Here is a 24,797-nt window from a genome sequence, read left to right on the forward strand (position 1 = left end):
GTAAATAATTAAACAATAATAATAAAATACGTTGTAACAAATTCATCATACAATTTTATTCAAGACATTATCCATTCATTCATACATTCATCGCAGCTAAAATCATTTTTTCTTTTCATCTCTTTACATTCCGAAAATCCGATTGCTACACACTTTCATTTGAAAAAAGTACATTTATATTCACTTAAAATAGAGATAAAAAAGTTATTGTACATCCCACATATAATGAAGTTCAGGTATTACCTAGACGCAAAAGAGATCAAAAAGGGATAAGGCACAGAGCAGTTTTCATGATTATTTGTACATTTCATGGCTTGATCGTACAATCAAATTGACTTCCCTTTTCGTATACGTGAACATCATGTTAAGGACGAGCTTAATAAGCACCAATTCGCTGCAAACCCACTAATTACAAAAAATGAACAATATACAAGGAGAGATGCATGATACGATGAAATCAACGTATTTATTTATCAACGAAACAATTAAAGCACTTGTTGGCACGGATTGGTATGAGACTTTTTTTCATATATTTTGTAGCTATTTCTACCTTTCATTCGTATTTTCTTGAAATGAAATTCGTTAGAAAAACAAAATAACTATTTTTCAAAGCATCTATCTTCGATACACACGTAATATGGCGCACTCTATTTACCCTGAAAAGTACTTCAAATGCAGGCTGCTTAACATAATGTATTGTCAATTAAACAGTGGATTACTTAAATTGATCGCAATCGTAATAAAGTTTTTATTTTCGAGAAAAATTTATCTTGATTTAATATCACTCATCGATGTAAGAAAATCCATGAAATGTCGACACTTAGTCTATATTAACAAAAATTGTATTAAAAACAAAAAGTATTTTAACTTAAATCGTCAGTCACGTTTATCGAATGCTAATTTGTCTTAATAGTATAACAATATAAAAATAACATGTAAAAAGCTCAATCGCATTTAAATCTAAATTTCATTGTATTAGGTAGCCACAACTTGACTTGAAAATTTTCAATTTTCTTAAATTTAAATCAAATTCATTTCATTTCTCAATATTTAACTCATTTCAAATTCATTTTCCAAGGTTGTAATTATAGGAAGACCCTCGATGCTTACTGTAATAACTTACGTTTTCAGTGAATCATCAGAAAAAAGTTCATATACTCTTTTTCGTCGGAGTTTATTGAACTAATGAAGTTAGGCATTCATTTCAGTTTGCCCTACTAACGAAATGTTCAAATTCTTTGCACGTATCAAAAATTTTCTCGACAAAACGAATTTGTCAAATGTCTTACTTTAGTGTATCAAAAATGTAAACGTGATTTTTAAATTGATTACAAAATTTACGAAAATTCATTAAACACTATGAAAAATATGGTTCCGTCGAATCACAGAGGGTAAAACATTATACATATTAATTAATTCATTACTTTTATTGCAATACATGCAATAAACTTGCGCGATAAAATATATTTAATAAATGAGTCATCGAATTTAATCGTAACAGCATGGAAATATTAAAATAGTCAAGATCCAATCGTACTTTTTTCGGTGAACGATAGTGTTTTCTCGGAGACTCAACGCTACGTACTTTTTTGAAGTACTAAAATTCTCATCTTTATTACATTAATTCATTTAACATTATCATTAGTAACGAGTAAAAAACTATCATCTTGTATCAAAAAAGATTTTTTTCAATACTCATTGAACCAAACTATTTCATAATATAGTTCATATAGACAATTTTTAATACTATAGTTGCAGAAATTTTTTGATTCGCTTGTAAGCTTGAACTTTCATAAATTTCAACCAATCTGTTACTCATGGCAACATAAACGTAAAATATACAATGGTTGAAATTTAAGAAATAATTATATGAATGTAAATTCAGCAAACGTGTGAACAATTCCAATAGTAACGATTCGTACATAATTGATAAAAAAATATTTTGTTTACATAAAAAAATAGCAAAAATTACTTACAAGAACAACATGGTAATGTAGATTTCTGCTAATTACGTATAAAAATCGATTGTTCGTAGCATTCTTTAAATTACAAAAGAAACGTTATCGTGGCACGTCGATGTGTTGTTGTACAAATACATATAAACTAATCAAGCATTTATGTAAGAAAATTGGTTATTTGCCCCCTTCAAAGTTCAGCGAGTACCATTCAGATTAGATCATTTTGTTTAGAGAGATATTGGTGGTGTAGAATGTAGTTTGCTTTAAATGTAAGTGAACAAAAAGATTTTCCCGTGACCAACAGTTCACACACAGCTGCATCGTGTGTTTGAAATTAACTCTTACTTGTTTGTTAATTGATGTGAAGTTTAGAAAAAGCTATTTTGATCACTTGCCCATGCTCGCATTCGCAGGTAAAGTGGCTGACCTTTGATGTGCCGACAGGTACGGCTTGAGTGTGGACCTCGTCGACTCTCTGGAAAATAACGAAAAAAGGCCACGAATAGTGCAATTGGTTAGGTGAGTTAAGCAAGATGCACAATTATTCATTTTTTATTCATAGTATTATAAAAGCGTATGCCTTTTCAAAAAATAATTTTCAAACAAAGCATTTATTAAAACTGCAAAGTATAAAATATAAATTTGAATTTTAGTCATGAAAAAGTAAAAATAAGCAAGTGAGTGAAGATAAAATAAAAAAATTAAAGCTTATCGTCGTTTCATCGATCGTCAAAAATCAGTCACAACTACAAGCGTATTTACAATAGTAAATACACTTGTGAATATTATAGCCTGGATGTATAAAAACTTTTTGTAATATGTATAGAGTATTGGATTAAGCATAAAAAAGTAATCATCGCGAATAATATCAAACAGCACACAAACAACCATCACTTACATAGGTAATTGATAAAATCTACCATCTAAAAAACCTTTCTCACTCCCCGTAACCATGCATTAGTTCGCTAATCTACCTTGGCGAGATACGCTGACCAGAACCGCCGGAGTTTCCGTCGATGTGTGAATTTGCCTTATAGCCGCATTTTTGAATGCGCCTGGATAAACGTGTAACCCAATATTTTTGATCATCAGTACTGCCAGCCAATACAAGCATTTCACGTGCACTGTTTGGATCATAGTGCAATTTACATGGCGCTATTGAATCTTCTTTCTTTTCCAAGTGCTCTTTGTGCACCTTTATGTGACATCCTAAAGAATTGAAAAAAATACGTTGGATCGTGTTTTTAAAATAATGAAAATCATGACAGAATTTCAACTAACGTCGACATTCAAGAGCTGGTGGAGGTCTGAACATATGCCATAGCTGTTTTGAGCAAATTTCACAAGTTGTAGGCATGTGGAAAGAAATAGAGATGAACTCGTGTCCCTTAACTGGTTGTGTTCCAGGTTTGTCGCTCTGCGTCATGTCAGGTACAGGCAGCGCAGCAGCCTCGTCGGGTCTTCTTGCTTCACCTTCTCCAGCATAAAGTAACTAAAAATAAATAAATAAACAATAAGCACTTATATTTAGCAAATCAAAAATTTAATAATACCTGAAATATCCTAGGAATATCTTTGGCATCAGCTCGAATCACATCACCCTGCGTAACAGATCTCACGTGAAAGACTTTACTGAGATCAAGTATGAGCACCGGATCGGCGTTAATTTTGTCGCTTTCGCTGTTATAGAAAATAATCTTTTTGGATGATACGACCACGTATTGCTTCTTCCAGCCGTGACGCTTGATATTTTGCTTATTTGGAATACTGAGCCAGCCTTCGAGTCGCATAACGCCATGCTCATCTTCACCTTCATTTTCAACAGACGACACACTCGCCGTTTCCGAGTTCATTTGTTGGATTTTCGCCTGAAGAGTCTCGATTTCAGAATCTTTGGAATCCAGCTCCATTTGAAGCTTTAATTTACACTGATTTTCTTCAACCAATTGTGCTTGCAAATCTTGAATGTCTTTTTGCATCTTTGCAGACAATTGGCCGTATTTTTCGCGTTCAGCCGTAAGCTCTTGTTGTAATCTGCGACAATCCTTTTCTTTTTTCTTAAGATCAGCGGATGAAGCTTTATCCTTTGTCTTGCCGTGAGAATTATCTTTACGAAATAGCACTTCAGATAATTTGTTAATGGCTTGTTGTTTCAGTACTTCTTCAGATTTAATTTTAGCATTCAGTTTTGCGATCTCGCCACTGTCCTTCAACTTTGCTATTTCTTCATTTAAATCTACTATGCGCTTTGATAAATCATCCCTTTCCTAAAAATTAAGTAACAATCAATGTTATTATCGTATGAAAAATAGGTTGTTAATTGAATTGCATTGATTCTTACATTAGCGATCTGTTCGCAGTCCTTTTTAAGATTAGATTCGGTCTCTTTCAACCGAGTGATCATTTGGTCTTTGCAACCAATGTCTACATGAAGTTTGGCAGTGGCCTCTTTGTGCTCGAGATCTTTCATAACACGTTCTTTTTCAAGATCAGATACAGTTTCCTCAGCAATGGAACGTTGCAAAGCTTGAGTGTCAGCTCTTGCAAGAGCCACTTGTAATTGACGAATGTATGAATTAAGTTCTTCTTCAAACTCGGTTTTTTGTTGTTGTAACTTTTCTTCTAATTCGTCTCTTACATGTCCAACTTCTTTTTTGTAAAGTGACTACAAATAAAAATTTCAATAGTTAAGGTCTCTTCTTTATCAATTAATTCATAAAGTAGCAGAATACGTACGGCAAAGTAACCTTCGTGTTTAGCTTCTTCTTGCAGGTCTTTGATCTGTAATTTGTCAATATTTTTTTGCTGTATCAGTTGTCGGACTTCTTCTTCAAGTTTCCTTTTCGATTCTCTAAGCTGCGTCACTTCACCTGCTAACTGATGTTCTCTTTCTTTTAACCTACTCGCTTCTGACGACTGTTGAGCTAGTTCAGATTGCAAGACGTTACGTTTTTTTTGCTCCTGCTCAATTTGACCTTGCAATACCTTTACTTTTTCAGCTTCTTGGCGATATTCTCCCTCGAGTTTTTGAAGTCTCTGTTGTATTTGGCGGTAATCTACAGATAACATGGATGTTTGCCGTTCTTTTTCTTGCGCTAGAAGCTCGGCTCGTTGACGACCATTTTTTTCTTCATTTAATTTCGTTTGAAGAGCTATAAATAATATTTCAATTGGAATTGTTTGAAAAAATAAATATTGTACAGAAAATAAACAACAATCTTTATTACTGTCTACTTGCTTTATACCTGTAAAAGATCTGTCTCGACGTCCTGATTGCATATTAAAATGATCGATCATAAAAAACTACTTTATTTTCTTATTCAAAATTTTATAAAATTGACACCTAACTCGACCAAATATATGAACTATAATAAAGAATTGCAACCAACCTTTAAAGTCTTCCAAATTTGCTTCATCTTTGGGTGATAATCTAGAGCGTTCAGTTTCATGGCGCGACGCAACTTCTTGATTATATCTATTCTGAGCAGCTTTCAATTCGAGGGCTAAGCTTGCAGATTCTTTTTCCAGCGTTAATATCCTTTCGTTGAGTAAACGATTATCGATCGTGACTTTTTCCTCTCGTTCTTTACTTCGCTCCAATTCATTGTGTAATGATGTTAAACGCATTTCAAGTTCAGTTGTTAATGTTGATGCCTGCGAACGTGAGCTCCGCTCTTTGGCAAGTTGACCCTACAAAAAAATGGAATTTTACGAAAAGTTTCAGGCAGTAGTAATCGATAACATTTTTTATGCTTACTTGTAAATTTGCCACATCTTGTTGCAAGGCGTCCCTCTGAGATTGCAGTTGTGACCTAGATAATTGCAACTCAGTAGCCAATTGTTCAGCTGTTTGTCTAGCCACAGTGATTTCTGCAGCTTGTTTCCGTAACCTTGTAATCATTTCGGTTTCTCTTTCTAATTTAGATTGAAGTTCTTTCACTTGTTTTTCTAAATTCGAAATTTTTTCCGTCGATGCTTGACTCGAGCTAGCATCTCTCGCGCGTTTAGTTTGTTCCTCGTCGAATTTTTTCTTTAATTCGTTTAGTGACTGCTCAGCTTTTCGACGCAATTCCATCTCTTGTTCGATTCGACGAGCAGATTCCCTGCAATTGCGACGCACAATGCTAAGCTCTGTATCCGCGCGAGATGCTTCCTCACGTAGTTGAGATTCAGTTTCTGAGAGAGCTGCGAGTTGGTTAAGAAGAGTTTGGTATTTCGATTCCAACTCTTCAACCATTTGACGCTCCTTATCGAGAAGGCACTCAAGTTCATTAACCTTCACATCCTCGCAAGTTCCATTATTGACGTGATTTTCTAAACCATCCACAGCTTCTCGACCTGCCATCCGCACGTCAGAATAGTAAATAGCTGTTATGTACAGGTTTTTGAGTATATTATAAATAAACGTGTAGATGAAATGGAGTCAATGCAAAAAAAAAAATTTTACCCATTGTGATTGAATTTTACTTTGTATCTTTAGTTTACTCAACATATAAATAAAAATTTAGGTGACAACCTATATTTTCTTACTTATTATTGAGATCATAAATCATTTAATGTAGGTTTTAAATAAAAAATGTAGAGTAAATTTTTCTAGTGAATTCATAATAAACATGGTATAATAAAAATATTAAAAAATTATTTTATCAATTAAATTTTTGTGTGTTTGGTGAATAAATTGATCACGAATGTGTTGAAGTAAAATGATTATGTTCAATGCTTACGGTTGGAAAGTAATAACTGATCTCCTGAATATGTAAAACCAATGAATGGCAAATGATTTCCACAAAATGCTTTTGGAGTCGGAAAATTCTCTTCTGGACCATCCTCCTTTTCAACATCGTCAAAATTACTTGAATCGTCATCTCCAGTTAGTTCAGGAACAACAGGTGGCACGCTTTCACGAAGGTTTTCAAAGGTCCATTGGTCGTTTTGGAAAAATGGATGCCTTTTTATATCATCGACATTGGTTCGGCCGATGCGCTCAGTTCGATCGGTCAAAAAAGAACATATTAATGTCCTGGCATGATGAGAAATATCTACTTCAGGGGGAAAGTGTAAGCTGTTTCGGAAATCCATTATTTTTGAGTAAGTGCCAACGAGAGAATCTGCGTAAAAAGGTGTATCTCCGACTAGCATTTCATACAGGAAAACGCCAACGGACCACCAGTCACATTCTCGACCGTATACACTGTCACCACTTTGAGACTGCAAAACTTCGGGTGCTATGTAGTCTGGAGTTCCAACTGCTATATCCGATCGAATTTGCCCATCCTGTTTAAAAATTTTTTCATTAATAGCGTTACAATCGATTGATATATAGTCTAAAAATGCGCAAAAATAATTTTTTTATCATAATGAATGCAGCAATCAAGATTTTTACAAAAATATTGAGTTTTGCTTTTAAATTAAAAAAAATATTTATCGTTTGAAAAAGTACGACCGATAATAATTTTTATTTAATCGCCAAAAAGGCATCTCATTAGTCATCTATTTTTCATCCAATTTATATCACTTGTTCTTTAATCATTATGAAAGTATCCATACTTACTTCTCCCATTCTCATGCAAGTCCCAAAATCCGCTAATTTCAAATGACCATGTTTATCGAGTAGCATATTGTCCGGTTTTATGTCACGATGCACGAATCCCATATTATGAATCGCATCGAGGGCAAGCACCACTTCCGCGCAATAAAATTTAGCCCACTTTTCTGGAACGTCGTACTGTGACATTAAGTTTACTAAGTCACCACCAGGCATATAATCCATCACCATGTACAAGTACTTTTTATCTTGAAAAGCAAAATGTAGCTGTACTATCCATTCAGAATTTGCGTGCGCCATGATGTCACGTTCTTCCCAAAAAAAGGCAGAATCAGATCTTTTGATCTATAGAAAAGGAAAAAAATTATATACATTCTAAGACCTCAAAAATGGTTTCAACATTAATTTTATTTTATAATACATTACCATTTCAAATTTACTTAGCAGTTTCATTGCATAAACTTTTTTTGTTGATTTATGCCTCACTAACTGCACTTCGCCAAAAGCTCCTCTTCCAATGACTTTAAGCATTTTAAAATCGTCATACCTCATTCGTAAGCTAATAATATCATTAGCAACTGCATTATCTAAAAAAGTAAAACGATACTCAACGTTTATTCACTTAATAAATTCTAATAATAAGAGAGGATTGAAGTTTACTAACATCTATTTGTGTAAGCTTCGATGTTTTTCATGCGTTTAACTGTATCATGATTACAGTCTGCCACAAGAGCTTGAACAGTATCCAGTAAGCAGTCAATATTTGTAATGCTTCTTGGATCTTTGATACGCTCTTCCAGAGCCTGAAGGCGTCTGCGCCGGTCTTCATCCTTAGCGATATCCATGTTTTCAGTTTATCAGCTAATACTTGGTTTTTTTGACTGGGCCCTACAATTAGCATACAAAGAAAACAGTTTTAATTAACTACTTTGGTCAAAAAAGCAATAAACAACGTTGGAAATATTTCTAAGAACAAGATAAAATAGCAAATAAATTGAAAAATGTATTCTTTAGCTGGAATTTGTAAACTTGGCTAGGTACCAAAAGTTTTATTCAAAGCTCACTCTTTTCTAGCAGATAATTTTTATTTCATGCAACAAAGAACATGGTACCTAAGAATTAAATGTGTTTACTCATTCATTTTCATTAGTTTGTCATGCTATATTTTAGCAAGTTTTTACTATCTTTAATTTTCAAATTGAATCAAGGTAATTAAATTTTCTTTTTAAAAATGTTGCAATAAGTGATATTTCAACATAGGGGAGCAGTGAAGAAATAATATTAACTGTAGTAGTACAGAAAGCATGCATTAAAATAAAAAATTTTAATACAAAAATTTCAATAGACTCTAGGGCTTCAAAAGGCCTAAGTAAGTGATGAAACATTTAATTATTTAAGAAATAACTTTAAAATTTTCCTGGTTGAACAGAAAAGTATGAACATAAAAAATAGTTGTAAATAAGAAAAAAACAAGTCTTATCAACCATGACTAACCTAATGACAAAAATGTTTAAAAGCTCTAAAAGAAAAAAATTCTATCAAACTGATCAAGACATATCTTTGTGACAAAGAGCCATTGTGTCAAGTTGAATAAATCTCAATAATCATAAAAATATAATTTAAAAACCAAGCACACTTATATGGCACACAGAGACATTAGCTCTGATCAAATTGTACACAATAACTGCAATCAAACTTGCACTCACACTGACACATGAATGTGTATATACACTAAGTCAAATGCACACAAAGCTTCTTTCTTTGGGTGTCTAGTGAATCATACTTTCAACAACACAACTACATGACTCTGAGACGGGCGCAAGAACATAGCGAGAACGGTATGTAGAACGAAAAATACCTGAGAGGAACCCACCTGTCTGAGTATGTATTTTTACACATACGTGCATATACATGTACATAGATATATATTGCAAGTGGATCTCTCAGGTGGTATATGCCTAACCTAAGTGCTAAAATAACGAATTCGCATCCCGAGCAAGGACACAAAAGCTAAAACATCATAAGTGTCCGGTCAGGCGAGAGGCTGGGAAGGGCTCGCTGGGAAATCGGCGAAACCGAAAGCGAGGCTGCACGGTTGTTATACTCACATAAACAGCGAAAAATGATCGAGCCGCGTAAGTCGGGGGCTCGAAACGTCGCGATGAGACTGTCGTGTGCCGAGAGGGTGTCGCGACGCTTATTTTTCCGAGTATGATGGGTCGTGTACGCTGCCTGCCAGTGTAGTAGCTTACAACGCCCAGAGCCGCACTACTAATATTGCACAGCGAGTACGGAGAGTCGCAGCGGCCAGCCACGGAGAGCACTAATATATGTGCCAGGCTAGCGCGAGAGATGTCGTCGAAGCCCGCGAGTCCCGAGCGGCGTGTTATTATTATATAGGTGTATATTTATACACGTACACACGGATAAACATACACGCGCACGTCGTCGCACACTACACAGTGTACTCTATATACATTACGACACACACACTCGCGTGCACGAAAGTTTGAATATAATCGAATCACAGGTAGGTGCGAGTCAGTCGTGCTCGGAAGCGCTGACGCGTCGGGAGTCGAGACTCCGCATCTTTGCGAACGAGCAGCAGCAGCAGCAGCAGCAGCAGCAGCAAATCCTTATCATGCGCTCGCGCTTAGCGGCGGCTGCCGCAGTCTCGCCGCTCCGAGCTGTCTTCGATTCTATATATATGCAATGCTCTACAATATTCATCTATATAAGTATGTGCACGCGCGATCGAGAGCGAGAAAACTGCAGCATACCTATACGTATGGCAGTCGATTTTCACGACTATAACAACGAACTGCACTTCTTTGCGCGCATATATGTGTACACGACTATTGTATGTGCGTATTCAACTTCGCTCACTATTTTGCCGCAACTCTCGCGCTGCTCCAATATAGCCACGGACTAATCTACAATTTGTGTGTGTGTTTTATATGCACTCCTCGCGTGTAAACGTTCGCAGCAGTATGCGAGGTTATCGCGGCTTTAACTATAAACTCGCACACGAGCAAAAATCGTTTAAACGTAATACGTATTGCGTTATTTACTAACTGTAAAGTTGCGAGGATTGAGAGAATAGACAATTCTTTTTGTCGAAAAATTACGCGATGAATGTCAAAAATCAACAACTTTTCTGAATTAGAAACTGCTAGGACATAAAGATATTTTGTTAAATAATTAAATGTCCAAAATAACTATTAACGATCATTTCGAAAGATTTTAATTTTCTTTCATTCGTAGCAAAAAGAAACTTTGAATTTTTTTACTTTTCGAACACCGATGTTGAAAGCCATGTTCAAATTGTGCACAAATTATCGATTTTAACTATTAGCTTTGCACGAGGAACGACCAACAAGAAGCGCACCTTTACGTACAAAGCTAGTTCTTTTGTTATTTGGTCATAAAAAAAATATTCCATTAAGATCATACGATCATGCAATGCTACGGAAAGGTTGCCAGTGAGAGTGTGCAGCTGCGGATCAATTAGTTCCCTCTTATTAATTTAATTATTGTAATTAATTGCGTCTACAAACGTATACGATACTTTTTGTTAAATGTTACACACCTGCGGGCTCTTAAAAAAATGTTTCTGCTTGACTTTATATGCCGTTTTTTCAGAAACTTAGTTATAATTTTTCTAATGACTTACAAACAACAAAACTCCGATTGAAATTAAATTCGTTAATTGAAAAAAAATTCCCATGAGATCGTTATCAAATATTGTTTCGATTTTTTTATTTATTACTAATTTGTTTACTTTTTACTTAAACTGTCATTCATCGAATCGTCGTTGACAAGCCGTTGGTAGCTCTGAAACATTTTCCAAAGTATAATTCAAAACTTTTAATTTTAAGATAAGATGACTCATGTTAAGCTGTACGAATTTTGAAACATGCCGAAGTGTATACCGTTCACTTTCACAATACTCATAAAGAAACAAAGAAGAAAAAAACCTGTACTCTCAATTCCGTACGCAATTGATTCTTTTTCAAATGAATATTTCAAAACTGCTTACTTGTTAAATTTTAGACCTATAGTCAGATATTAAACAAAAATTAAGTTTGAATTTGCGCTTTCAATTTTTTCGAGAGTTGATTGAATATCAAATTCGTTTCTTGTAAGTCACGCAAAAGACATAATTTATAATTGGCATAATTCTAATAATCTTCTTCTACGCATTACTCGTGTCTAGAACGCATTCACTCATGAAATTTTTTTGACATTTAAAAGTATAGTTTGACGATCGCTCCGCGGACTGCGTCACATGTTGTACATACTGCAGCGTATAAACACAGGCACGCATACAAATGCTTGGCTGTCTGAAACGGATAGTGGTAGACGGCACCAACACGCATCGCATGCTCCTATATGTATACAAGGATACACGCAAAGCAAACCGTCATGCTGCAGCTGTGCTATAGCCCATGCTATTGGAAAGAGCTCGAGCCAAGATTTAGGAGTTGCGCTGCATGTCTCCGATGCAGGGCGGCGTATCACCCTCTGCCTACATCAGTAGATCGTAAAGAATGTTTATCGGTCATTCATGAAATTAGTGGCTGAGTTTAATGTACCTGGCAGTACTACGGAACAATATAATATTTATATACTTCTGGCATGACGACTGCAATCTATTGTGCTCGCGACTGCATTATACGCGTAGGCATATAACATGTCAAAGTGAATGCGAGAGAAAACGTGCTGTCCGACTCGAGGTGACGTTTGCCGTGTCGAAACTTATGCTTGATAAGACAATCGATAATTACTGCCACATAAGCTGAAACTTCAAGTTTTACGTCGATGCAGTGCGTAGTTCTCGATTAATAAGTAAAAAACAACGAAGTGTCCGTTATAATAACGATGGACTTTGAAAGCCCTGACGTGGAGAAAGAATTTCCTGGACTCTACGCATCCGATACGACGAAGAAGAGCGAGAGCGACTGTAAGATATCTCGCGATCTGAATGTACCCCGATATCTTATCTTTGACATCGATTTGACTAATTCTTGATTATCTTCTCTCTTTTTTCTGCTGCTTTCCCACCGATTTTAGTTTCATTAGGTTAGGTTCCCCATATCTACTAGCACTAGTACCACTAAAAATACTACAATTACGGTTTGTCTAACTCTCTCGTTTGTAGACACCATGCATGGTAATGTTTATTATTAAAATTAACAATTTATTAACTGACACTTGAGCTAGATTTAAATTTTTCTCTGCGACACATTTGCTTTTAATTTTAAATATCTGCTCCTTTACAACTTCTTATAAGACTTGGAAAATTTAGGAATTGAAAGATGATGAAATTTGTTTTTGTAGTCAGTGACGATGGAGTACATGATAAACATTCCAAGAAAGATCTTCTTGGAGGAAGCAAGCGCAAAGATAAAAAAGACAAGAAAGATAGAGGATATGCTACACTTGAAGGAGAAAGTTCTGCAGATGAAGAAGAGACAAAGTTTGTTTTCATATATTTTGACAAGTCAATGACATTTAATTGGATTCTTTAAATTATTCTAACCATGTTAATTTTAGGAGTCCTTCAAAGTCCAAATCGAAGAAACCTTTCAAATTTGCTTCTAAGAGTAGAGAAAAGCGAGAAAAGTCTAGAGAAAAGGACAGTATAAAGGAAAAAGATCATCCTGAAAAAGAAAAGAAAAAGAAGGATAAAGATGTTGAAAAAGAAATGGAAAAAGACAAAAAAAAAGAAAAAGATAAAATAAAACTAAAACACAAAGATAGAAAAAAAAGTAAGCATGGAGAAGAAGCATCAGATATTGGTGGTAAGTATTACTTTTTTGTTAAATCTACCATTTAAAATGTTAATGAAAATTATTACTAAATATTTGCAGAAGATGAACCTATATTTGGTGTTAGTCTTCATTTAGCTGTTGAAAGAAGTCGTTGTCATGATGGTGTAGAACTACCTCTAGTAGTCAGAGACTGCATAGATTATTTGGAAGAACATGGCATGTCTGTTGAAGGACTATACAAAGTACCAGGAAATAAGTCTAAAGTCCAACATCTCAAAAAGTTATACAACCAACGAGAACCTGTAAACCTATCGGAATTCGAACCAACGGTTGCTACAAGTTTGTTACTGTATTTTATAAAGTAAGAATTTCAACATCATTAGAAATTATACATTGTAAACAAACTTATAATCTACAAATAAAAATAAAATTTTTTCAGAGAATTGCCAGAACCAGTTTTGGAAAGTACTGAATTAATATCTAGATTTGAGCAAGCAGCTTCAGCAAAGGAAGTAGCTGCGAGGGAATCACAGCTTGTGGAATTAGCTAGTCAACAATTAAGCGAGTGCAATAGGGTGCTTTTGGCATGGATCACTCTTCATTTAGATCATGTCACCGCATGCGAAAAAACAACGAAAATGAATGCCCAAACTATAGCAATGACCCTAAGTCCTGCTCTTCAAATGAGCCATCGATTACTATTGGCATTGCTTTTTCATTGCAAAGCACTATTTCCAGAAGTACGATTAACAAAATATATACCACCATTGCCTGCTGGTAGCACTAGATTACCTGAGAGCCCTCAGGGTATTGCTGCTGAACTTGCAAAACAGGAGTCATTGCTTTCTCAAATTCACATGCTTATGAACGCCGGTTATGTAAATAAATCTCGAGAGGAGCAACTATGGGAAGTGCAACGAATGATAACACAATTAAAACGAAAGTATAAACTTGTACAAAAACGTGAAGATTCAATGCAAAGGAGCGTCGATGAAGAACAAGTGCCAAAAAACAACGATGAGAGTCAAACACAATCATCAGACAGTCAATCGATCAATTTATCAAATAAACTATCAGTCAATACAGAAGATGAAAATGAGCGTTTGAAAGTTACCGAGACTACGAAGGAAACCGTACGCAGAGCATCAACTGAAACTAACAGTTATTCATCTTCAGCATCAGCCGATAAAGATATCGATAAGCCGTTGAAAGCATCAAAGGATACAACTGATAGTAGAATTGAAGTCGTACAGAACGAAAAACCTGATGAAAATGGTAATTATTTATTTTATATGGAATGTTTTAAATGTTCAGTTGCTTATTAAAACTAATTATAGATGTGGCGCCTGAATCTGAAAACGCTGAGGAATCAGAAGAAAACAGCGAACTCGAAAGACTACGCGAATCTCTTATTTACGAAGAGCTGCTGAATATTCAAGCTTCTTTGAAAGCACGAATAGCACAAGAACGACATGAGATTGAAAGACTGAATATTGCCTTGACGGAACGCATGGCTGCTGGTATAACAGTTAAACCTACATCGGAACGTACTTGTAGTCCAAGTGAAGCCGAAAAAACAGCTATGATTCAGTTGGTTAATGAAAATCAACTTTTAGAGGTAATTTAACATGCCTGCAACACTTTCCATAATAATAAAATGGTGTATTTTTCAACTTATTCTTTTTAAATTTTCTTATAGAAAAAGATGACGACCCTGATTCGTAGTATTGTCGAAGAAAAGGACACATGCGTCGAACTGAAAGTACAGCTGGCTCTGCATCAACATCAAAACAACAAAAATGGCATTCCACAAATTTAAAAAAAAAAATTACTAGATTTAACTACAGATTTTTTTAAACTTTATAATAGTTTCAAATATTTTATTATTTTGTAATCAAAGTATACCATTTTCCAGGATACTTTCATTGTGTATTTAATGTATCTTTATATTTTGCAATACATGAAATAATCGTGTTCATTGATGAATAGAAACGAAGAAAATTAAAATTTAAAAAAATCACCGGATAAAAATACTGATGAACGCAGAGTTACATGTAAATCTGTATAGTTTGTTACTTATATATAAACTTCTACTATACATAAAGAGATGCTTGAATCAAACATTTACTATTAATAATAAGCTGAAAATGATAATTATTATTTATAAATAACTATTGAATTGTTTGTTTGAAAGAAAGTCCGATCGATATATTGCGTTATTAAAAAATTAATTGTTAAGATACAGTATACGAATTCTGTATAATTTAATTATTTGTTTTATTGATAAATTGTGAAAAAGAACATTTAAACTCCTTGCAAATATGTTTACGTGTAATTTATGAGAAAAACTATATTAAAAATATTATATATTTTGAAATATATATCTATTGCAAAAAATTATTTGATTATCTTTCTCGTCCCCTCGAACGTTAGAGTAAAAAAGGACGATATTCACATCAGCGGCATCTCACGTAATCGACAACGCATCCGTTCATTCTATAACAAAAAAAGTCATCGTCATCGCATCGACGATATATAATCAAAGAAGTCCGTCGCATCCTGAACCATAAGTTAAAAAGGTTTCCAGGTCAATCGGAATTTCGCTTTTATGTGTTTTCGTCGCAGGTCGCGTGCGCGCGAGACATTTTGGTATTCCGCAGGAAAATCTGTCGGTCGAATTTGTGCAACGCGTGGTGCCGAGGCGTGAATCCCGAATGAGTCGACACGACGGCGCTTACCGCAATTTTGAAATTTTCAGTGTACGCGCTTTTTTTTATTGTTGTTCACCTGTTGTGCGTGCATTCCGAGCCGCGCGCATTGCGTAAATTAGCATTGAGCGAAAAAAATACGCGTTAAAGATAAATAAACGTAATGAACACTTTCATAATTATTCAATACGAAGAGTCTAGCTATAGGAAAAACGCGTGTGCGATTTGAATCGCGTGCGGTGAACCTTGACATCTTCGCGCGTGTCCTTCGATATCAGATCCAAATGTTCGACTTTTTCAAAATGTAAATATAAACATCAATAAACGCGTAAGCTAATGTCAGGTATATCATTTACATAACGACTCATCGGCTTATAACGTACAACACACAGCGCTGTAATATATTACGGATTTATCATCGCGTTAGAGCCGATGGGGACGTTTTGAATCCCTATACATATCCATGTGTTATGAATTAGTCGCGATCGAACTCGTTGACGGTGACGATCTAGATTTTGCAACGTCGTGCGAGATCGATAATTGCTCGCGGGTAAGTCACGTCGCTTGTACACTATTGTGCCATCTCTCGTTCTCAAACGTGCTCGACATTTGACCATTTTAGAATAGTAGTTCGCAGTGACTTCTGTTTTTTCCTTGCCGCGTGCTCTTTGCTCCGCGAGAGAAAAAAAGCCAAGTTTAGCGCGCATTCGCAGAGAAAAAAGTGTATTATTTAAAAGCCCATAAAAAAGCGTAGCGCTGATAATGGTCGCGAGCCGTAAGACTCGTAAAGTATAAACAATTGATTTTTCAGCGTGCGTACAGGCAACTGTTGATGCAAGGTGAGCACACGACGAGAAACAACAACAATTGCGAGAAAGAGAGAGAGAGAAGAGCAACCGTGGCCTTGTCCGTGCGATACGCAAAAGGAGTTGAGCTCTGGCGATACGTTCAATACCTACAGGCAACTCGCAACTGGTGCAACGCGTCCGACGCGCGGACGAGAGAGAAATTCGACTCGCGAACGCGTGCGTCGAGAGTCGCTCAATCGAGTCGATAACTCCGTGCCTGACGGATCATCGCCGCTCGTAAGCACGCTCAAAAGTCCCGACGAGAATCATCGACATTAGCGGCGCGACAATGATTCGCCAGCTGCTCGCGCTCTCGCTCTTGATTTCGGCCGCGAGTGCCACCTTCTCGCAAAAGCCAAAGTCCAAGCCGCTGCTGCCCGAGTACGATTTCGTGATAATCGGCGCGGGATCGGCCGGTTCGGTCCTGGCCAATCGATTGAGCGAAGTTGGCCAGTGGAACATTTTGGTGCTCGAAGCCGGCGACGAGGAGGAGTCCATGTCCGTTCTGAGGCTGTCCAATGTGCCCCTCATGGCCTCGTCTCTCTACGGCTCCAGCTTCGATTGGGGATATCAGACCAAACCAAATCGCAATCGAACGGTAAGCCTGCACACAACGTACCATTTTGATTTATTTTTTTTCCTCGTACAACTGTCTTACTGCTAGTGGGTAGTCGCTGCTTTTTGCCAAACAAATTTAATGTATGCTCGAGCGCGCACCAATAGACGAGCTAAAAAGCCATAAATGCTAATGCTCGAACAAATATACACAGACAAATTATTTGCCGACATTGAAAAGATGCACGGCACACACGCACGCATATATTGCGTCACCCTTCGAATAATAATTGTTTTAACAGTCTTATGCTTATTTGTCGACAGAGCGGCTACTGTCTCGCCATGACCAACCAAAAGTGCAACTGGCCAAGGGGCAAAGTCGTCGGTGGAACGTCGGTCATCAATTACATGATCTATTCCCGGGGTACTCGTTACGATTTCGACGAGTGGGAAAGACTGGGAAATCCAGGCTGGTCCTATCGAGACGTTCTGCCCTACTTCATGAAATCAGAAAAGTGCGGGTAAGTAAAGTATAATTGGCAGCAATTAAAATTTTGAGCTTTCGCGACTGAGAAAATTTTGCCTTTCACGATCCGGCAGACTCACAGAGATCTACGATGCAAGATTCCACGGCAGAGGAGGATACCTCGACGTGAGCCACGTGCCTTACGACTCGCCGCTGATCGAGCCTTTCATACGCTCGGGCTTCGAATTCGGCTACAGGATGACGGATTACAACGCCGCAGGGTACGTCGACTTTGAATCGCTCGTTCAGTAGACAGATGTGCGCGGCCGCGTCGTTCGAGCGAATCGGCGCGTACGAATCGCTCGGCGGCCGCCGATCGTCGAGCGAGCGAAAAATCCCAAAAATACAACGGTGTATAATAACATTATACTTATCGCTTCATTTGCAGCGGTCTGGGCTTCTCACCCGTACAAGCGAACCTGCGAGACGGAGCTCGATTCAGCGCCAATCGAGCTTTCCTCAAGCCGATCCGCGTGCGCAACAATCTCTCGCTGGTGACGAAAGCTCACGTCATGAAGATACTCATCAATCCGACCACTCGACGAGCCACCCACGTGAGATTCGCTCACGCCGGATCGATACACACGATCAGAGCCAGGTACGAGATCATCCTGTCGGCGGGAACTCTGAACTCGCCGCAGATCCTCATGCTGTCGGGTATAGGGCCCGCGGACCACTTGGAGAGCCACGGCATCACAGTATTCGAGGATCTGCCCGTCGGACTGAATCTGCGCGATCACGTCAGCATGGGCGCGCTGACTTTCGTGGTCAACGACACCGTCACCATCAAGGAGAACAGATTGAAATCGATCTCGCTCTGGTCGTTCTTCGAGCTCATCAAATATTATGGACTTGGAAAGGGCTCGTTCACTGCGCCTGGAGGAGCCGTCGCCTTAGCTTTCATACACACCGACAGCTGTGAGTTGCCACAATTAGCGACATTACTTATCTATCGAGAGCGACGGACGCGCACACGTGTCCGTCGCGCTCGATCGCGAATGACCTTCCTGCATAATAGTTGCGATCATTAGCGCACAATTATTATATTTAAACTCTTTCGCATCAAACTTATCTCGCTCATCTCGTTTTGTGTTCTCGCTCTCTCGGTATTGTAGTCTTGAAAGATATCCCACCACCCATCGACTACCCGGACATCGAACTAGTCCTGGGAGCCGGCGCTTTGACCGGCGACGAGAGCGGCTATTTGCGACGCGAGCTTGGCCTGAGCGAGCAATTCGATCGGGAAGTTTTTGGACGCGCCAAGGGAAAAGTCGATGCCTTCAGCATCGTGCCGGTGCTCATGAGGCCCAAGAGTCGCGGCCGAGTCAGCCTGGCCAGTCGAGATCCCTTCCAGCCACCGGTGCTCGAGCCCAACTATTACGAGAGTCACGAGGATCTGCTCACGATGGTTCGCGGCATCAAATCGGTGAGTTCGCTGCTTCCACTGCGTACTCGAGCTTTTTCCTATTACGTTGCAATTTTTGGGCAGGCGATCAAAGTAGCCTACAGCAGGCCGTTCAGGCGCTTCAACACTCAGCTGTACAACGTCCCCTTCCCGGGCTGCCGTCACCTGCGATTCGGCTCCGACGAATACTGGCTGTGCGCGGCGCGCCGCGTCTCCACGACCCTGGGCCACTTCACCAGCACCTGCAAGATGGGCCCGCGCGACCAGGGCGGCGTCGTCGACCCGCGACTTCGAGTCTACGGCATCAGGGGCCTGCGCGTCGTCGACGCCAGCGTCATGCCGGAGATCATCGCCGGCCACACGTGCGCGCCCGCCTACATGATCGCCGAGAAGGCCGCCGATATGATCAAGGAAGATTACCGGGTGAGAATATTGACTCACTTGGGTTAAAGCGGGGCGAGTATTTATAGGAGAAGAAATTCATAAGACTGACCAAAAATGCTTCTAGTTTAATTAATTTTACAGTTACCAATAGATTAGGATCGTCACACGCGACGATAATACGATTTTCAAGGGCTTGAAAATTACACCACGACAAAGTTTGTTTAAATATTCCATGAGTATTTAAATTCTAAGCTAGCTTTTTATATATACCTCGATTTGTGTATAATTTGTAAAATTTAATTACATTCACGTAAGAATGACATTTGGGCAGTGTCCATGAAAAACCTGCCATCCACAAGGACATTTTTAAACTCGATTATAGATACGTATAATTATACCTGTAAAACATAAGTATAATTTATACGTTTTTATATAAATCGAGTGGTCGAAAATACAATTTTATTTTATTTAGAAAAATCAAAACTAAAACGTACGTTCACCTGAACATAAAACAAACTATTTTTAACTGCATGGCATTATAAAATTGAAAAATGTTACGCGACACAGTTCTGTTATTCTCCGTTAGATTTTTTAATTTTTCAAAGCCAATTGTACCCCAGCCGAATTTTCATTGTACATTTTGTAAATAAATGTATTTTAAGAAACGAATAGTTCAATTGTAAATAAAAAAATATATTTAATTAAGCTTAATTCGGCTTAATAATCTGTTTTGAAATGACTAAATATTTTGTATAATAAAAACAATGTCCAAAGAATTTGATTTGTGTGGTGACTAATTTAAAACAAACACGAAACTAAACCGTTCGTAAATATAGCAAATAAATCACTCGAGTCACTACTTTAAATATTCATAAATTATGAATCATAATATATGCGATACTCAAAACAACTGTCTAAAGGGTAAAGAAAATCAAACTTTGATTAATACTCTAATTTTACACCGCATAAAAACAGTAAAAATATATCATAATTTGACATTTCAATTGCTTACCTTAGTCCATTGTAATTTTCGTGTGCCAAAATTATACCTAAATTCGATCAAATAATCTGATTATTTCAATAACTGACGGGTCGATTGCAAAAACTATTTTTAAATGCATTTGCACTTGTCACTTTGAAATTCTCAACATTTTTTATGATTTTTAGATGACTTCAATATTATAGAAAGCACGTGAAAATTTTTAGTTTTATTTTTAATTCAAGCTTCGATCACCATCTTAAAAAACAAAACAGTTTTATATGAAATGTAAAACTGTTGTAAACTTTCATCATTGCTGCGCTGCTCATCATATTGAAAAGAACACTTTACATTGACCGACATATCTGGAAATACGTTCATCACAATCACCATTAATAAATTCTGTGTGTCTCTATATTAAAGTATAAAAATTATACTAAAAAATGATACACGCTAATGATTCAAAGTTTCACTCAACTATGACTCTAATTAACATAGCGATAACGATTTAAATAAAGATGTACTTCAGTTTAAACCGCTAACAGAAAATGTATCAAGTTACTTTCCCTCTGATTATCACATGAAAATCAATAAAACACTGTGTACATACAATTTATCGCGTTGGTCTGCATCGTTATAAACTTTACACTTTGAGATTCACGAATCGAGAATCGAGAACACATTTCAAATTTTTTGCATAACCTCGAAAATACTATCTGCGGAGTTGCAATACATGCTGCATATACACCTACTGCCTCTATAAAACATTGTGTGTAAATAACCGACTCCGCTAGATACAGCTCCGTCTGCTCTCGAGTGATTGCACCAGTTTTTATTTTATAATATAATAAGTAATAAGTAATTATGCAACAAACCGGAAGAAGAATAGGTGTTATCTTTATTGATGGAATTCATCGGAACTATTTAAATTTTCCAAAATTAACGAGACTAATGTCAACTACCCTCAAATCAAAATCATTGATGTACAAAGATTATGGAGAACCAGCTGATGTTGTTCAAATCACAGAAGACTGTTTACCAAAGTGTGGTAATGATCAGGTCAGTCATTTTCTTTTTTATTGTCTTTTTCTACTGTGTATCAACTTTTTTTAAAATAATTTTACTTTTATTATCCAGGTTCTGGTAAAATGGATTTATGCTCCAGTCAATCCAGCTGATATCAATACAATACAAGGAAAATACCCAAGTAAACCACCTCTTCCTGCAGTACCAGGGAACGAAGGTGTTGGTGAAATTGTTGCTACAGGATGCAATACCAACCAATTTAGTGTGGGTGACAAAGTTGTTCCAAATGGAGTCAACAAAGGAACTTGGAGGACTCATGGAATATACAAAGCTCAAGATTTATTCAAAGTGAGAGCTCAATGCTTTGTGCCACAATATTTTATTTTAAAAACGTTTTTTCTAAACTCTTTAATTCAAATTTTAGATAAATGAATGTATGGACACAGTTGAAGCTAGTATGCTAAATGTCAACCCTTGTACCGCTTATAGAATGCTGAAAGATTTTGTTCAATTAAAACCTGGTGATACCGTTATACAAAATGGTGGAAACTCTGCTGTAGGCCAATTAGTTATTCAACTTTGTAAAATCTGGGGCTTTAAAAGTGTTAATGTTATCAGGAACAGACCAGAAGTTCAACAATTAAAGGTCTATTGATTTTATATAAAATAAAATTCATAAATGAAAATGTAAAGTTTAAAATACTAATAAAATTATTTAAAAACTAGGATCAACTTACGGATTTGGGTGCAGATGTTGTGTTGACAGAAGAAGAGCTAAGAACAACTGAAATATTTAAAAGTAAAAAATTACCAAAACCACAATTAGCTTTAAACTGCGTTTGTGGTAAAAGTGCATTGGAAGTTCAGAGACATTTAGGTCACAGTGGTGTGATGGTTACCTATGGTGGAATGTCAAGAGAACCTCTAACTATTCCAGCTTCCTCTTTAATATTTAAAGTACGTAAAATTGTTAAAATTTTTGGTTGATTAAATGTTTTAATAAAAATCAACTATTACATTCAAATATTTATTTTAGAATATCGCATTCAAAGGATTCTGGATGACTGCTTGGACAAATCAAAACGGAGATTCAGAGGAAAGATGTAAAATGTTCGATGAACTTCAACAATTATTTATCAAAAAAGAATTGAAAGCCCCGCCGTATGAATTAGTCCCTTTGAATAACTACAAAGAAGCTGTTACAAATGCTCTCAAACCTGGCGGTGGAAAGAATGTTAAATACATCTTAGATTTAACTTGTTAATAAATTTTAAGGTAGAAAAATTCCCAGCTTTATATACTTTATTTTAATTTTATATATTGCATTAGTTTATGAGGCTACATGAAAACTCCTTATCGACGGTTGACTTTTAGAGTAAAGAGTCAAATGTATATAGCAGAGCAAATATTTTAAATAAAATCAGTAACCATTACCATAGTCAATCTTCATACAAAAATATATGCACAGCAAACTTCCCAAAATGCAAAAGTAGCAAAATAATTAGCGAATAAATTACGATATTGTTATTACATCATTTCCAGCATGCTGATAATATCATTATCGTCTCGATTTTTGTTGATAGCAGTGATTTCTTCGTCGTCGCCAAAATCTTTATCGATATCTTGCATCAATTTTTTTTTGTACTCGTTTATGTTAGATTTTTCCACGATTTCGTTGCCCTCTTCGTCTTTATCGGATTCGACATTTTTTGATCCATTGTTGTTGTTGTTGTTGTTGTTATTGTTGTTGCTGGCGACGTTGGCATTGTGCCTCGTGTATAAGCTTAAACTGAACGGCCTAATAGGAGCTAACTCTTCTTCCTGGCCCAGTTGCTTAGTCAGGCTGTCGAGTTCTTGCCGCGCTGCCTTGTTACTGACGCTCAAAACTCGTGGGAAGCTTTGACTCGAGTCGACACTATTGGCGTTCGCCAGACCGTAGGACATGACGTAGCTGCGAGGGAATACAAAAATTCATCATCGAATTCAGCGCAATTCGTCAGTCGATACGAAAAATACTTACATATTTTTCCCGATCAAGGTCGATCTGCCGGCGTTAATGGCGAACGAGCCCAGCTGTCCGTCCTCGTCGACGTAATCGTTGAGCTTGAGATTGTCCAGGAGCTGCTTACGGTCTCGATACTTTTCGTCGTAGCGTTGACAGATGCGATTAAAGCTCGCGTCCTGATTCTGCATACCCAGCCTCAGAAGCGCCGACACCCTGACGTTGTGAGGCTTGAGCTCAGTCAAGCACTCGGTCCGTATTTGCCAGACGTCCCGATGCGTCATGTTGCCGTAAATCTGCAATAGGATCGGGCGCGAGAGCCACAATTTAGCTCATTTGCATGTGAATCATACGACATACGTAGATAACTCACGTCGACCACTCGCTGATGGGCCTGATCGACGTAATCGGTCAATTTGCGATCCATCGCGGTCATGTCGCGCAGGGCGTCGAGGTGATTGAGGGTCGAGAGGATGATCTCGCGGGGCCCGCTGCTGGTGGCCAGCTGATACTTGACCATCATGATCATGAGGTCGAAGAGCTTGTCCATGCTGGCCGGGTCGAGGCGCATAATCGAGCAGAGAATGACCCGCTCGAGGATCGATCGCAGGGAAGTCAGCCGCAGCAGCGGACCCTCGCTGAATATGCTCTCCAATTGTTTGGGATTCAGCAGAGCGTGCAAGACGTCGTTCATCACTATGCGCATACGCATTATAGCCGATATAAACGTGCATTTAGTAAATCAATCGACATGCTAATTTCGAAGCACATATATGCACGATGATCGAATCCGATCATCGTTACAGGCCATTGTTTTCGAAAATTGCATGCGAAAATGAAAAGGAGGATACAACATAAAAGATTATTATGGCACTAGCCTTGTATCGTCTTATCGAGACTGACTCTCTGAGTTTGCAGCCTCTGCTGCAGCACATACATCATCTCGCCGCCCATGTTGAGATACAGAATCGGCGTTGCGTAATTCGACATTATTTCGATGATAAATTATTAAAACGAAAATAAGCGACGATCACTCGATATACTTGCCAGTCTGGCACACCGTTATCTCTTTTTTTCTATACACTGT

General features: G+C 37.4%; 5 protein-coding genes across 9 annotated transcripts; 3 read left to right on the plus strand and 2 right to left on the minus strand.

The window, feature by feature from the left end:
- Positions 1–27: 27 nt before the first annotated feature.
- Positions 28–20,795, minus strand: LOC106658934 (rho-associated protein kinase 2). 5 transcript variants are annotated; one of them, XM_014381124.2, is made up of 13 exons: positions 20,716–20,795; positions 8,168–8,391; positions 7,930–8,090; positions 7,510–7,848; positions 6,683–7,232; positions 5,716–6,326; positions 5,348–5,648; positions 4,695–5,110; positions 4,300–4,623; positions 3,512–4,225; positions 3,240–3,450; positions 2,933–3,167; positions 28–2,433 (listed from the first exon to the last, which is right to left on the minus strand). In XM_014381124.2, the coding sequence occupies exons 2-13, from the start codon at positions 8,346–8,348 to the stop codon at positions 2,346–2,348; spliced, it is 4,131 nt and encodes a 1,376-aa protein (XP_014236610.1). In that variant the 5' UTR covers positions 8,349–8,391; positions 20,716–20,795; the 3' UTR covers positions 28–2,345. The 5 variants fall into 5 exon arrangements, 4 of the variants coding, with proteins under 4 accessions (XP_014236610.1, XP_014236609.1, XP_014236611.1 ...); XM_014381123.2 differs by lacking the exon at positions 20,716–20,795 and adding an exon at positions 9,612–10,068; XM_014381125.2 differs by lacking the exon at positions 20,716–20,795 and adding an exon at positions 9,612–10,065 and having other exon boundaries at positions 5,716–6,296.
- On the plus strand, positions 11,566–15,586 carry LOC106658935 (ralA-binding protein 1). Its single transcript, XM_014381127.2, has 7 exons — positions 11,566–12,466; positions 12,844–12,982; positions 13,060–13,307; positions 13,377–13,638; positions 13,717–14,552; positions 14,615–14,895; positions 14,977–15,586. The coding sequence occupies exons 1-7, from the start codon at positions 12,385–12,387 to the stop codon at positions 15,094–15,096; spliced, it is 1,968 nt and encodes a 655-aa protein (XP_014236613.1). The 5' UTR covers positions 11,566–12,384; the 3' UTR covers positions 15,097–15,586.
- LOC106658937 (glucose dehydrogenase [FAD, quinone]-like) lies at positions 16,422–20,479 on the plus strand. The gene is made up of 7 exons (XM_014381129.2): positions 16,422–16,535; positions 16,797–17,431; positions 17,713–17,909; positions 17,989–18,135; positions 18,303–18,832; positions 19,030–19,340; positions 19,404–20,479. Exons 2-7 carry the CDS (start codon positions 17,123–17,125, stop codon positions 19,767–19,769), a joined length of 1,860 nt encoding a protein of 619 aa, XP_014236615.1. The 5' UTR covers positions 16,422–16,535; positions 16,797–17,122; the 3' UTR covers positions 19,770–20,479.
- A 298-nt stretch (positions 20,796–21,093) lies between the features above and the next one.
- LOC106658939 (enoyl-[acyl-carrier-protein] reductase, mitochondrial) lies at positions 21,094–23,146 on the plus strand. Its single transcript, XM_014381131.2, has 5 exons — positions 21,094–21,741; positions 21,820–22,056; positions 22,133–22,354; positions 22,435–22,665; positions 22,745–23,146. Exons 1-5 carry the CDS (start codon positions 21,547–21,549, stop codon positions 22,970–22,972), a joined length of 1,113 nt encoding a protein of 370 aa, XP_014236617.1. The 5' UTR covers positions 21,094–21,546; the 3' UTR covers positions 22,973–23,146.
- A 77-nt stretch (positions 23,147–23,223) lies between these two features.
- LOC106658940 (protein OSCP1-like) lies at positions 23,224–24,776 on the minus strand. The gene is made up of 4 exons (XM_014381133.2): positions 24,589–24,776; positions 24,084–24,406; positions 23,729–24,006; positions 23,224–23,659 (listed from the first exon to the last, which is right to left on the minus strand). The coding sequence occupies exons 1-4, from the start codon at positions 24,698–24,700 to the stop codon at positions 23,236–23,238; spliced, it is 1,137 nt and encodes a 378-aa protein (XP_014236619.1). The 5' UTR covers positions 24,701–24,776; the 3' UTR covers positions 23,224–23,235.
- Between the last annotated feature and the right edge of the window lie 21 nt (positions 24,777–24,797).

This window comes from Trichogramma pretiosum, unplaced genomic scaffold (genome assembly GCF_000599845.2).
Source record: "Trichogramma pretiosum strain Unisexual culture from Peru unplaced genomic scaffold, Tpre_2.0 scaffold2, whole genome shotgun sequence".
Taxonomy (NCBI): domain Eukaryota; kingdom Metazoa; phylum Arthropoda; class Insecta; order Hymenoptera; family Trichogrammatidae; genus Trichogramma; species Trichogramma pretiosum.

Excerpts from the sequence above, each read along its gene's own strand:
- LOC106658934 (XM_014381124.2), bottom strand. The coding sequence starts at position 8,348 with ATGGATATCGCTAAGGATGAAGACCGGCGCAGACGCCTTCAGGCTCTG. Across the intron at positions 5,111-5,347 it reads AAATTTGGAAGACTTTAAAG|CTCTTCAAACGAAATTAAAT; the intron begins GTTGGTTGCAAT and ends TATTATTTATAG. Across the intron at positions 2,434-2,932 it reads GGTCAGCGTATCTCGCCAAG|AGAGTCGACGAGGTCCACAC; the intron begins GTAGATTAGCGA and ends GTTATTTTCCAG.
- LOC106658935 (XM_014381127.2), top strand. The coding sequence starts at position 12,385 with ATGGACTTTGAAAGCCCTGACGTGGAGAAAGAATTTCCTGGACTCTAC. Across the intron at positions 12,983-13,059 it reads GCAGATGAAGAAGAGACAAA|GAGTCCTTCAAAGTCCAAAT; the intron begins GTTTGTTTTCAT and ends TGTTAATTTTAG. Across the intron at positions 13,308-13,376 it reads AGAAGCATCAGATATTGGTG|AAGATGAACCTATATTTGGT; the intron begins GTAAGTATTACT and ends AAATATTTGCAG.
- LOC106658937 (XM_014381129.2), top strand. The coding sequence starts at position 17,123 with ATGATTCGCCAGCTGCTCGCGCTCTCGCTCTTGATTTCGGCCGCGAGT. Across the intron at positions 18,136-18,302 it reads ACGGATTACAACGCCGCAGG|CGGTCTGGGCTTCTCACCCG; the intron begins GTACGTCGACTT and ends CTTCATTTGCAG. Across the intron at positions 19,341-19,403 it reads TGGTTCGCGGCATCAAATCG|GCGATCAAAGTAGCCTACAG; the intron begins GTGAGTTCGCTG and ends ATTTTTGGGCAG.
- LOC106658939 (XM_014381131.2), top strand. The coding sequence starts at position 21,547 with ATGCAACAAACCGGAAGAAGAATAGGTGTTATCTTTATTGATGGAATT. Across the intron at positions 22,057-22,132 it reads AAGCTCAAGATTTATTCAAA|ATAAATGAATGTATGGACAC; the intron begins GTGAGAGCTCAA and ends TTCAAATTTTAG. Across the intron at positions 22,355-22,434 it reads CAGAAGTTCAACAATTAAAG|GATCAACTTACGGATTTGGG; the intron begins GTCTATTGATTT and ends TTTAAAAACTAG.
- LOC106658940 (XM_014381133.2), bottom strand. The coding sequence starts at position 24,700 with ATGTCGAATTACGCAACGCCGATTCTGTATCTCAACATGGGCGGCGAG. Across the intron at positions 24,407-24,588 it reads TCTCGATAAGACGATACAAG|TGATGAACGACGTCTTGCAC; the intron begins GCTAGTGCCATA and ends GTATGCGCATAG. Across the intron at positions 23,660-23,728 it reads ACCTTGATCGGGAAAAATAT|CTACGTCATGTCCTACGGTC; the intron begins GTAAGTATTTTT and ends ATTCCCTCGCAG.